This window comes from Pagrus major, chromosome 1, assembly GCF_040436345.1.
Source record: "Pagrus major chromosome 1, Pma_NU_1.0".
NCBI lineage: Eukaryota > Metazoa > Chordata > Actinopteri > Spariformes > Sparidae > Pagrus > Pagrus major.
The window spans coordinates 17,707,987-17,721,866 of NC_133215.1; the positions used below are offsets into that span (position 1 = coordinate 17,707,987).

Here is a 13,880-nt window from a genome sequence, read left to right on the forward strand (position 1 = left end):
CGAGAGCCTGGAGGTCAACGGTGAAAGGTCAAATAGTCTGTCTGGAACTTGGCGGCGGGTGACACGCACACACACAGGCACTGTTGAGCAGTCTAACATACCGTTAAGATGTCTAAGCGTCTTGTTTCCAGATGTTCTAGCTTGACGTTTTTGCCCCTACATCTGACGTCCTGTTACGCCTTCATACTCATACCTGTAGTTTATTTATATTTGCGTGCATGTGTGTGCGAGCGTGCTCTGCTCCTCATTCCATGTAACTATTTGCGTTTACATCTTTCAGCACCTACGTGTGTGTGTGTGTGTGTGACCTTCACTAAATCCAAGTTGCTATACCAACCGGTGGTAGCTTGTCTTTCACTGCAGCAGATTTAGTTAATGTGAGACACCTGTTCATGTGTATTTATGTGCCTGTGTGACTGAAGAGCAACATGAACACATATGACTGCGGTAAATTTAGTGTTTCTTTTTTTTTTCGAGCTGCAGATTAGTTAAAGTGGCTGAAAATTAAATCTCTGTAAACCCTAGAGCTCACACACACGCACGCACACACACACACACACACATCCATCACTCACTCCTTAAAAGCAGAAGGGGGCGGGGGGGTGGCAGGGGCGAGGGAGAGATGAGAGGAGGAAGAGAAAGCTGTGAAGGAAGCGGAGGTCACTACTGCCCCCTACAGGTTGTTTGAGCGTTGTTTATAGCCTCTTGTACCTGAGTTGGATGGATGTTCAAAGCAGACAATTGAATGGCTCCAGATACACCCGTCACAGGCAGCGTTTTTTGTGTCACTGAGAAATGAATCACGACAGCTGATTATATTTGGCGAAGGAGCGCTCTGTGTGCAAGGAACTCAATTTTGCAGATGATCTGTCTCGCTCTGAAGTTCCCCGCGCTGCATTTTGGTGATTACATCAAGCACTTGTGCTGCAAAGCAAGTGGCTCTGTGACAGCTTGGCTTAACACTCCTCCACCTTATTTCCCCCTCTTCCTTCTTCTTCTTCTTCTTCTTCTCTGTGTCCAGTGATCTCAGCGAGAACCAGATTCAGGGAGTTCCAAGGAAAGCCTTCAGGGGAGCTGTGGAGATCAAGAACCTGTAAGTGGCACTTGGTCCAACACTTTTCGTGTGTGTGAGTGTGGTGTGTGTGCACATGTGTCACTCAGTGTGTTTGCAAATGTGCACAACCCCCATGTGCCTGTGCATCAATATTTCATTGTGTTAAATGTCATGTGCCTCCTGCTTGCTGTATTGACCGGCACCGCTGCTCATTAGCAGCTCTGTGTGTGTGAGTGTGTGTGAGTGTGTGCGCTGTGGTTGTTACATCATCTGGCATTTCTGTTGTTTTCTCTCTTTGTTTTGCCTCAGTCGTAGTTATGATGATTGAAGATAATTGTTGGTCATTTTGCAGGTAAAGTAATTGCCCAGCAGTGATTCCAAATATATGGATTTTTTTTCAACTATTTCGCTGCATCCTGCATCCACATATTTTTTTTTATAATGCCTTGCAATTATTGTTAAAGGACAGGGCAGTGTGTGTGTGTGTGTGTGTGTGTGTGTGTGTGTGTGTGTGTGTGTGTGTGTGTCTGTCTCTGTCTGTGTGTGTGCATTAGCATGCGGGTGACAGCACATGATTTACTGTCCTTATGTCTTAATTAAATTGTTTCAGCAAAGCGATTCTGAGAAAAGGGAATAGAGAGAGAGAGAGAGAGGGAAAGGGAGAGAGAGAGAGAGAGAGAGAGTGGGAGAGAGGTAAAGAGCAGTGCATACAAATTAGACGTCAGACAGAAGAGCAGAGCAGGAAGCGGGAATGGATACAGAGATAAATACATTGAGAAATACATCTACAAAGAACAATGAGCCCAGGAGACAGAACTAAAGCAAAAGAGAAAGTGAGTGAGAGCAAGGGCAGACAGAGAGGAGGGAGTTGATGCATTTTCCTCTGTCTGTCTGTCTGGTTTGAATTTCACCTGAAGATGTAGTGTGAGACACTTTCCCATCTTACAACTGCTTCCTTTCCTCTTTCCTTCTTGTGTGTGTGTGTGTGTGTGCGTGTATGTGTGTGTGTGTGTGTGTGTGCAGCCAGTTGGACTACAACCACATCAGCTGTATAGAAGATGGAGCTTTCCGAGCGTTACGTGACCTGGAAGTGCTGTGAGTACTTGTTTATTCAGTCACCCTTCTAACAACAGCAGCAGAGCTTTTGGTGAATGATGAACGCTAACAGCAGCAAGACATGGCACAGCTAATATCCTCGTTGACCTTTAAAAGACTGCATTGCCTGTGCAGCTCCTGAACACAGACAGTTTCATAATAATTCACTATCATCTTGGAATTAATTCAGGCGATCACCACATCATGAGTGCCAATGTAGAGACCAGTTGTCGGTCCTAAAGTCAACCTGACTGAAAAGCTTGGAGATGTCCTGAATGACAGATATTCATTGTCATCGATTGTGTGACTTCAATGTCGATACATATCAGACGCACCCATCCACTTTTTTTCAATTCTGATATAATTAAATTTAGTCATTTAATGATAATGTTACCAAAAGAGAAAACACAATGCAATGTGTTCTTTAAGCAATTTATTTGCAAAGGGTTTGTTACGCAGGCGAGTGAGTGTAGAAGTGCTAATTGCTATGGCAACTCCTTAATGTTTTAAAAAAATTGAACAAATCAAGTGCACAGCAATGCTTTATCAACTACTAGTAAGTAGATTTTTCTATAAATGAGTTCAAAAGTAATAAAATAATTTCAGTGAGTTGACAATCAGTGAATCAGACTGTGGAATCTGGATCGGTATGTGGATCTGTGACGTCAGTCTGATATCCAATAGGTGAATTGTGTCAGCACCAGCACCCTATACCGATATTGGATCCCAACTCTAATACATTTTTTAAATCGGACACTTTTTTAAATCATTTAAATCCAGCAAAAAAAAGCAAAACAATATTTAAAAAGATGGATAATTTGCTACATATGATGCAAAAGGAGAAGTATGAATGTTGAACTAAGATCATTTGGAAGATCATTTATAGTCGATTTATAGTTTTTATATCAATATCTTGTAAAGGGTCTTTTTTTGCTGAAATGCTTAATTTGTTAGTTTAAAGAAAAAGCAGTTTGCTGTATCATTCTGTGCCAAGATGTCATGAATTTGCTGTGTACTGTATCGTGACATCTAAACAATTCAAGAGAGAATGTTGACAATATGTTTTGAATGCTGAAATGTTTTAATATTTATATTCACCGAGTGGATTTTTTCAGTTGGAAGTGACAAATTTGCGTTCGTCAAGGTGTGAAGTCATTAAAAGACAGTTTAGTTGTCAGGATGTATCTCTCAACTCAGTGAAAAACCTGAATGGCACTCAGTAGAGCGCATACCTCTGCCAACAGTAACCTTTAATTTAGTCAAGCCTAATCCAATATCAAACTCAACAGCCCTCTATCACTCTAAATTTTCAACCACCCATAACTGCTTAACCATAATGTAAGATCACCAGGATTAATTCTCAATTACCAGCCACCTAAATAACATTTAGGTGGCTGGTGTCTGATCTTTTTTATTTTTTTAATATCAAGATCCCTGCATCAATCCCTTTGAATTTAACAAAAATGTTAAACACCCTATGTTAAAGAAAGTGTTCTGTCCGTTAAGCCACATCTGCGCCAAAAGTTAACAGGGTCTATTCTGGACGTTTCATGGAAATCTGTTCAGTAATTTATGTGTAATCCTGCTGACAAACCAACAAACAATCGGACACGGGTGAAAACATAACCTCCATGGCGGTGTTAATGACACTGATTTACACGACTCTCAGCAGAGAACAGCTTACATACCCTACTTTGCTGAGTCAGTCCTTGAAGAGTCCAATGAATCTATCTGCTGTTGTGTTTTCTGCTCCTTCAGCACCCTCAACAACAACAACATCAGCCGACTGTCTGTGGCCAGTTTCAACCACATGCCGAAGCTCAGGACCTTGTAAGTGGCACCGCCGAGTATTTGGTACACTACATACTCGAGGGGAAGAATTCCTCTCATCCGTGCCCGTTTGTGCAATTGATTGATCGATCTGTACTCGCACATCTCCCTCCTCCACTCACCCTGCTCCTGTCTCCCCATCCTCAAATCTATTATTTCTCCTCCAACCTGTTCTCACCACCTGTCTGCCTCCCCCCCCCTCTTTCTTTCCTCCTCTCCCTCCTCCTCCTCCCCTCCTCCCCCCACAGTCGCCTGCACTCCAACAACCTGCAGTGTGACTGCCACGTGGCCTGGCTGTCAGAGTGGCTGCGACAGCGCCCCCGTCTGGGTCTTTACACGCAATGCATGGCCCCGCCGCACTTGAGGGGACACAACGTGGCGGAGGTGCAGAAGAAGGAGTTTGTCTGCACAGGTAGGTTGAGTTGACATATTCGCTCTGTTGTCTATTTTGTGACTGGCATCCGCTCGGCGTTTTACAGTGGCAAACCCATCTTTGTCTCCGTTTGCTTTTTCTCACTGTCTTCTGCTCATGCTTTTCAAGATGAGGACGAAGGCAAGTATTCATCTTCCATCGCATGGCTTGGCTCTAACCCCACGCACTGAAATATTCAGGGATCAGATTCTCTGCACAAAGAGCACAAAATAATATTAGAGATAGACAAGGTCACAATCAGGTATAGGAACAGAAACTCTCTCCCCGCCTGCACACTTTGTTGCCTCGCTGCTGTTTCACACTTTCTGTCGGCTTCAGTATCCTTCGCTTTTGGGATATACACCAAGCATTACTATCATCCATGGATAATATTGGCCCTCTGTCTCTGTGTAGGTCACCAGTCGTCATCATCTTCCTCCTGCAGTGTGTTACAGTGCCCAGAGTCCTGCACCTGCAGTAACAACATTGTGGACTGCAGAGGGAAGGGACTGACAGAAATACCCACCAACCTGCCTGAAACCATTACTGAGATGTAAGGCACACGTACCGTATACAAGTACACACACACCTGCTGTACTCTGCATGCAAATACAAGCACACACAAGCGCTCGGTGCAGTGATATTTCTCTTGCTCTTTCACTGCGCTCCTTTCCATTTTCCTCCTTTGTCTCCTTCCACCTTTCTGTTTCACTACTTCTCTTTCTCCCTGTGCAGTGGAATAAAACCACACATCTGTGAAATGAGAAAGCCTGGTCATGCAGCTCTTCCCTGCTTAAGAAAATAATGAAGGGATGAGGGAGGAAGAATTGAAAGATTAATCTGAAGGACGAGGCAGATCGTATCTCTATCGATAAAAAAGAAAGGATTGAGCCAGCAGATTTTTAGTGACACATATGAGGCTTGACTCGAGGATTGACTCGGGCTAGACTCCGCTGAGACTTGACTTACACAAGACTTGATTTGAGAGCAAAAACATTCAGGTCTCGAGCTCTGGCCCGGACAGAACTAAATAACAGCTCTAATCAGGCCTTGTGTAGCCAACTTAATGAACATTCAATTATGGGGTCTAGAGATTAAAAGGAATTTGTGTCAGTTATGTAAAAAAAGAGATGTTGCCAAAGCTTTTCATGGAAAATGTTCAAATGCTGTGACAATTTAATGGTAAACACTCAGAAACCTTTGCTTCAAATCACCTAAACTGTGACCAGTGGACATCCCGACATCCACTGACTCGACTTGGACGTATCTCAGTTGATTTGAGGTTGACTTGAGACTTGCTTTTTTCAAGACCTCACACTTGGATTGCATTTATACATACCTATTGATCTTTAGTGTTGAATGTCGGTTTAGCTGAGACCTGACTGGAGACCAGCTGTGATAATACTTGTAGGACTTTTTTATTGATTTTCACCTTGACTTTAATTTGTCTCTTGATTTTATACCTGACTTGAGACGTGCTTAGGGACTTGAGACTCCAGTTGAGACCTAAGTTGATGAGACTTGACCTGAACTTTTCTCAATTGATTGGAGACTGAAGATCTACTTTGTCAGGACTTCACGCTGTCATTTCATTTCTATCCACTGATTTTAGGCGTGAGTTGAACTATTGTTGGTTGACGTGAGTCTTGACTTGAGATGTGCTGTGACAAGACTTTTAGACTTCACTTGGACCTGCCCCAAATGTCAGTCATCAGTATGCTCCTGTGTGAAGCTCAGACTGGACTGGAGCTGAACAGAAGAGAACAGCAAAATGGAAAACAAACACATTTTAGAGAAATGTTTCACAATGGGATGGTTGGTTTGCAAATCATGTTTCACCGCCTTTCTTGCCACGGTGACTAAACATGTGAAATGTTTAGAGAACGGTTGTTTGGGTCTGTTTTGTTTGCCCCCTCCCTCCCCCCGACTCTCTTTCTCTCTCCCAGCCCGGCTTGAATTGTTTGACGCAGAGTCAGACTGGCACTTAATGGAACACTGCCCAGATAGTTAAGGGTGTGCTTGCCTGTGTGTTTGTGTGTACGTCTGACTGTACGCATGTTAAAGAGGGCAAAAGATCAGAGAGATGTGACAGACTTTGGCAATGGTCATCAAAGCGCTTTATCTGGAAATGTTCCCCTTAGGCAGAGCCCCCGGGAACGAGCAGCAGTCAAGGATACAGCAGAGATAGCTCTGTGATAGGGGAATGTTAATGTCGCTCCTCAATGGTCTGTGTGTATGTTTGGTTCCAGACGACTGGAGCAGAACGCCATCAAGGTGATCCCAGCTGGGGCCTTTTCTCCTTATAAGAAGCTGCGCAGGATGTGAGTAGATGAGGAGATACATGTATTGTGCACCCTGTCAGCCACCTACAAAAACGCAGTGTTTCTGTCCTGTTTGTCGACCTGAGTGTTTCACTTTTCATGTTTCAAACTCTGTGCCTCTCTGTCTCTTGTTTCCTTTTTCTTTGGCCCTGTTCTTCACAGAGACTTGAGTAATAACCAGATTTCAGAGTTAGCGTCGGATGCCTTCCAAGGTCTGCGCTCCCTCAACTCTCTGTGAGTACTGTGTGATTATGTTTTTATTTCTGATGCAGTTTACACAAAACACCACAAGTTAGCCCTTTTGAACCTCATGTCTTACTGATCCAAAATCTGTGCAGTCCATATAAGAAACTGCTGTTTATCGCAACTTGATTTTGTTTTTGTAGCTTTAGCCATCACCTCTATCTGTTATGTTAACACTGTACTTTAATTTATGGGACCTGGGAACACAATAACAAAGCGAGCAAGAAGGGAAAGAAACACAAGCAGCCAGACAGGCTTTATATAAGAAATAAGTTTAGCCAAATGATCTTAACCACTTCATTCGGAGGGGAAAACAAAAGTGAGCATGTCCAAATGATTCCTCAGGAAACTTTTGCAGTATGCTAGGCGCAAAGTTGAACCAGTCTGTATATTGTGATGTATGTTTACAGTGAAATACCTGAGTAATAACCCATCAACCAAACAACAGCCTGTCAAGTTTAGGGTTACTCCGCATGCTAACACTGTGTGCAAACTCTGTACTCTGCATTTAAAGTTATATGATAACATGTTATTTTATCCAAAATGACCTTGCCTATCGCAATGGTTTGATTAAAAAAAAAAACATTTGAAAAAAGAAAGAAAACAGGAATGTCTCTGTTGTTGTTGCAACAAGTTTTAATGATTTTAATGAATTTTGCTAACCCATGCATTTGTCTGATAATCTGACTGCTCATGTTGAACTTTTTAATTATGCTTATAAATAATGTCCAAATCTAACAGACAAATCAACACAATTAAGAAAACTAGAATTATCCTTTTGTTTGTGGCCTCTCATTTGCCACATAATTTAAAAAAAATGCACTCCTGTGTCAAGCAATCCAATCCAATGAAAGAGTGTGACGCACTTTCGACGAGCACGTTGGTGCTGCTGGCCTCCTCTCCGGTCTGAATCTCAGGTCAGACCATCTGCTTTGCGTGTGAAGCTTTGTGAAGGAGGGCGGCGGAGAGAGGAGCCAGAGAGGGACCAAGGGATGTAGAGTTATTTCATGAAGGAGTTATATTAAGGTCTCGTCTCTCCAAAGTCAATAATTCATAAATGCTGAATTGCTGAATGGAGGCTTCTGCCACCTCATTACACATTCACCACAGAGAGAATGGGACACACACATTCATGCTGACACACCACATACAGTATGGCTTTCACATTAGGCTGCGCTGTGTGTTCATTGTGTGTCAGGGTTTGGTTATAGAGGATGTAAATGAGCCATCGATTCTGTCTGTAAGTCTGTACGTGTGTGCGTGTGGACGCGTGAAAACAGTACGTGCTAATGTGTGTGTGAGACATAAATGAAGCATCCACTCCCGGGTTGTGTGTTTCCCAACCTCAGGTCTCCCAGGGACGGCCACTCAGCACAATGAAATAAAAGCCAATCTAAAACACATGTCTTTAGACTGCCTACATACACAGTTCAACTCAGCGTGGAGCGTAAAGATGACTGATAACTCTCCCTGTGTGTGTGTGTGTGTGTGTTTGTGTGTGTGTGTGTGTGTGTGTGTGTGTGTGTGTGTGTGTGTGTGTGTGTGTGCGTCTGAGGTATTTGTCGGGCGAGGCTGTGGAAGTCTCAGCCTTGACCTGATTGTGTACGTAATCTGATGTATTTATAAAAAGCTTTTCTCTGATAACGGAGTGCATTACTCACACTGTGAGTCAGATTTATGGAGTTTTCTTTTTTATTGTGACACTCAGATGAAAAGTGTTCATAACTAGTTCTACTTTACCTCCTTAGTGTTGAATTACAGCCAGGTGTTGGCACAAAGTCACAGAGCCGATGTTTTTACTGGTGTCAGCCATAAAGGAAACAAGGAAAATGGGCTGGTATTGTTTTTGATGAAGGTCTTATCATTTCAGGTCTCAATGTTTTCCTCTGGATGTTTCTGTGTTATTCTCACTAAAGAGCCAAAGTCCCGCCCTGTTAGCTTTATGCTGCCCTCACGTAATGTTGACAGAATTGGAGGAACTGTTAAACCTCTTGTTACTCTAACCTGGGAGTGTTAAATCCTTATTCCAAGATGGTTACACCCATAATTTGGCTCGTAGTCGCACCGGATAAATCGCCCAAATTTGTTATTTACTTTTCGTGAAGGTCATCTGCATTATAAGCGCATTCATACTACATTTATACAGCTATAATCATGCCTGACAACTTATAAAAAGGTTTATGAAGTATTACAAGTGGTGGGCATACTGTATGATGAGGTGGGCATTCAAAACCCTTTATATCTCAATGCCAAAGTGACAACAGTGTTTGAAAGAAGAATCTGAGTTCTTGGTTAGGGCCCAGACACACCGAACCCACGTCAAAGAACTGCCGTGAGCAAGTTAGCTTAGTTAGCCGCAGTTCAGGCAGGGAGCTTGAAGACGAGGGTTTAGTGTTTACACTGCTAGCACAGGAGATTTGGACCGGGACGGGCTGGGGCGAGCTGTTAAGCATGCTAACAGTCGATATCTCTGAAACGCAATACATTGACATCATAACGTCAAAACTGTTATTTCTTCACATTCTGATGATATTTTCAATTGAATGTTTTTGACTTAAATTCTTCCATATTGCCCCTTTAAGTAAAGTGACAGCACTGTATACGGTTATTAGCAGTTGTGTGATACTAAAACACAATCGTGAGGACTCATGAGCAGTATTTCATGGCTGCAAATTAAGTATAAGACAAAAAAAATCCACGGTAATTGTCAAAGCTATATCAAGTCTTTATCGACAGACATGATATGACCTTAAAAGGAGCTACCATTATTTTTATTGTGTGATATATTATCTTAGCTTATACATATTTGGTGAAACCACTAAAAATTAGTATTAAAATCAGATTTTTTTTAATGAGATATTAACTCTTGATGATTGTAGCTGTCAGACACATTTCCAATACCTGTGAACCAGACTTACAATAAGTTTATCCACAGGCTGCTTATAATTAAGGTCTGTTACAGTTTGAGATGAATGCACCTTTCACTGGCAAACATTAATAGGAGCTGCGCTTTTTCAACATTAACAAAATATTAAATTTAGGTTTGATGGAGTATAATTATCCCATCAGAAACAGATGCTAGTGGTAGAGAGTGCAGTGAGAACACTGAGGATTTGGCTCTCTTAACAGTATATGCTGAGTGTTAATATTAATAGTATTACTGGAGAACATGTGTGGTCTTGTTCATGACTTATTAATGTAATGTTTGTGCTCCACAGGGTACTATATGGGAACAAGATCACGGAGATTTCCAAAGGACTGCTCGAAGGATTGTTTTCTCTGCAGCTATTGTGAGTGCATGCACGCACAAACACACACACCGCACACACACACACACACACACACACAGCTGTAGCTGCAGCTAAGTGCTCACATCCGCAGCTCATTGATATTCTACTGAAAAGTGCTTACCTAAAATATTGTCATCAGAGTGGAAACATCATGATTGAAAGCCATCATCACTGACCTGTAACATCTGAAACCCTCATTGAAGAATGATAACAGAATCATCCCGTCTCCTTCTCGTTCTCTCTCTCTCTCTCTCTCTCTCTCTCTCTCTCTCTGTCTCTCTCCTTCATCCTGTCGCTTCTTCATTATTCCAGGTTACTGAATGCTAATAAGATAGCGTGCCTCCGTGTGGACGCATTTCAGGACCTCCACAACCTCAATCTGCTCTCGCTATATGACAACAAGCTCCAGACCATCGCCAAGGGGACATTCTCGTCGCTAAGAGCCATACAAACACTGTGCGTACACACACACACACACACACACACACACAGAACTCGGTGTGCACACAATGAATAAGTAATTGTGAAACTGTAGCTGACAATCATCAAAATAATCACTGATATCTTTTAAGAATAGCACTGAAGAAAAACTCATAAATATTGTAAGAAAAACAGCTTGTGATTTCTGCGTCTTTCGGGGCCATTGTCTGTTTTTGTTCCCACTCGTCAAAAGACTTTGTTTTTTTTTAATCAGCGGCAGTCCTAAACAGATTTTGTTGTCAGACAGTTATATAAACTACCTCTTTTTAAGCACGCCATTCTGCACTGGTGTTTCAAATTATGCACATAGATATCTAGGCTAATCATAGAAGAGGTAAATACTTTTTTTTTTTTACTAATTTCACCACTTTTATCTGCTTTGAAACGATTTGATCTGAGTCTTAGCTCCCCTGGGTAGATTCTTATTGCTCAGTCTCTCCTCCTGTTTAGTGGACACACAAAGTGTCTCATGCATAGGATGATTCATAAGAGTGTGCACAGGTGGACTTTTCCAATCACAAACAAGCGTAGTCTGTGGCACATATCCACATTCAAGAAGCAGAACGTGTTCACAGCTGCAGTGTAAATTGTTCTGACAGCTTACTTGTGTGTTTTTTTGTGCTCTGTGTGTGATGTGTCTGTGTGTGTGGGTGTATCAGTCACTTAGCCCAAAACCCGTTTATCTGCGACTGCCATCTGAAGTGGCTGGCAGACTACCTTCAGGACAATCCCATCGAGACGAGCGGTGCCCGCTGCACCAGCCCCCGACGGCTCGCCAACAAACGAATCGGACAAATCAAGAGCAAGAAGTTCCGCTGCTCAGGTATAAACACACGCTGCATCATAAACACACCGATATGTTTCTGATTATTCACACACGTATAGATCCTACACATAAACTGACACACTGACGATGTTTACATGCACACTGGTATTCCACTGTGATTCTGAATATGACAATATTCAATGACAATAGGCCTTACTCCAAATGTAGCTTTTTCCAATTAAGACGTGTGGAATATGCCGATATTTTTCTAGTTTTAGGAGCCTTCTTTGGACACACAGCGCATTGATATGGAAGCCCATTTCCGCCGGTAAAAGAAAAATGAAAACTAAGCCTGATGAAACAAACTTTTATATGGTCAGTCATAATTAACAATAAGTTAACGTTTATCGCATCGTTTTTGACTTTCCATCTCATAATTATGACATTTTAATCTCATAATTTCAGTTTTTTATCCTATAATTATGACTTTTTATCTCATGATTTAGATTTCTCCTCTTGCCTGTTTACAGTCAGCTCTGTGCGTTGTCATGGATGCGTTGAACACAAACCAGCCAGTCAACAGTTTACAGTGCTGGTGTAGAGATACATGGCCAAAAGACAAGCCCACATCTCTTGTCAGAAAGAGAAATGTTATAAACATTTTGTAATATCAACAGATTTTATCTGCACAAATATCGGACCGCTGACCTTTCTATGAAGGTGGTTGAAGGAATGAAAGGGGGAAGCTGTGTTTGCACTGTTGAACAAGTCTTCACTGGTGGAAAACTTTACGAATATTGCTGGAATATTCATTGTTGTTAGCCATAAAAATAAAATAAAAAATACAGCCAAAAATCTTAATATCTTGTGCATGTAAACTTAGTCATTGGTCTCCGTCCTGTGTTCTCATTCTGTGTCTTCCTGCTGGGATTTTCCCTCAGCCTCTCTTTACTAACCTCAACTCCCTGTTTTCAGCATTTTCTGGCATCTCTCTCTCTCATTTTACCACACACACACACACACACACGCACAAACACACACACACGCACGCACACACAGACAGTGAGTACTTTCTTCCAGTCTAGCCTTTTGTTCTTTTGTTGTTTTTTTCACTTTCGCTCTCTCTGTCTCTGTCTCTCCATTAGCCAGAGAACAGTATTTCATCCCAGGTATTGTACATCGAGCATGTGTGTGTGTGTGTGTCTGTGTGTGAGACACTGATCACGGCAGATGCTGCACACTCACACACTCTTGACACTTGGAGTGACTTGCCTTGACTGACACCTTTTGAATGCCAAGACATTTTCCTCTTAATGACCTAACATACGTCGTAATGCATCACGTCTAACCAGGCACCAGATAATCACACGTCTGTCTTTGCACTGGGTTTTTGCGGTGGTAACCGTAACCTTGGCGATGGAGGGAGAAAAACAACTGGATTAATAAGCTCAGGCCGCCGTCACCGGGGCACTGCATGTGAGACTAAATGAAAGTCTATTGGTACAGCGATCACAGAGACTATATTTGATACAAGTCCTCCTCGCTTCTTAGCCCATCTAATGATAGCTAATGTATGAGCGTGTGTCCGCGAGCATCTGTGTCTGTTTCGCCCACTGCAGAACATCAAAAGGTCACACAGTTACCATGCTCAGAGGGGCGCTGGGAAATATGTAAATCAGACATGCATATGAGATCAGTAGCAGGGCTAAAGGCGGTCATTACCACAGCAGCACACAGAGGAGGCATGAGAGTGAGCGTGTTTGTGTGTGAATGTGTGTGCTCGCTGCAGTCATTAACTCACCGGGGGGACAGAGGTTTCAAAGCCCAGATACCACATACGGGGCAAAGCTGAATAATTTAAGAGCATTTGCGGTTGAAAAGTTGAATAAACATGTTTTATTCTGCGGTACAACCTTGGTATCGCGCTTTAAATCAATACATCTAAAATCCTCTAATTTGCATCGTGTCCCCTCTATCACGCTGTATTATTTTGGATGCCGCTCGAACAAAAACTCTGATGTTTCTTTATTTCCAGTCGCTCCCCTCCAAACATTTCTTGTTTTATTCCTGTGAAGATCGGGCCGGCTGGAAGTAGTTGTTGAAACGAAATTAACGGACTTGCGAGTGTTTAGACTTGCAAAACATTTTGCGCTTTTGTCTGGTTATGTGTGCGTTTTGTCATCTCGCACAAGTTTGAATCGGTCCAGCTCCAAGCGATGTGTGTTGGATGAAAGCACCCACCAAATGTCATGTTATGCCAGCACGATTCTCACTATTCACGAGTCATTACCCCTTTAAATGAATCACTGGCCTGCGGGACTGCACACGGAAGAATTGCAGCATTTTTTCTCAGTTTTTCATCAGCCTTTTTCCCTCCTGTTCAAATAAA

At 42.4% G+C, this 13,880-nt stretch overlaps 1 protein-coding gene across 2 annotated transcripts in view; it reads left to right on the forward strand.

Moving 5' to 3' along the window:
• Positions 1–13,880, forward strand: part of slit2 (slit homolog 2 (Drosophila)) — a 91,960-nt gene that overhangs the window by 56,548 nt on the left and 21,532 nt on the right. The window contains exons 5-15 of one of the 2 annotated variants that reach the window (XM_073476954.1): positions 1,022–1,093; positions 2,078–2,149; positions 3,908–3,979; positions 4,228–4,391; positions 4,806–4,944; positions 6,641–6,712; positions 6,875–6,946; positions 10,174–10,245; positions 10,558–10,701; positions 11,385–11,548; positions 12,637–12,660. In XM_073476954.1, the coding sequence (XP_073333055.1) occupies positions 1,022–1,093; positions 2,078–2,149; positions 3,908–3,979; positions 4,228–4,391; positions 4,806–4,944; positions 6,641–6,712; positions 6,875–6,946; positions 10,174–10,245; positions 10,558–10,701; positions 11,385–11,548; positions 12,637–12,660 (1,067 nt within the window). The remainder of the gene's footprint in view (positions 1–1,021; positions 1,094–2,077; positions 2,150–3,907; positions 3,980–4,227; positions 4,392–4,805; positions 4,945–6,640; positions 6,713–6,874; positions 6,947–10,173; positions 10,246–10,557; positions 10,702–11,384; positions 11,549–12,636; positions 12,661–13,880) is intronic. The other variant, XM_073476945.1, reaches the window with a different exon arrangement.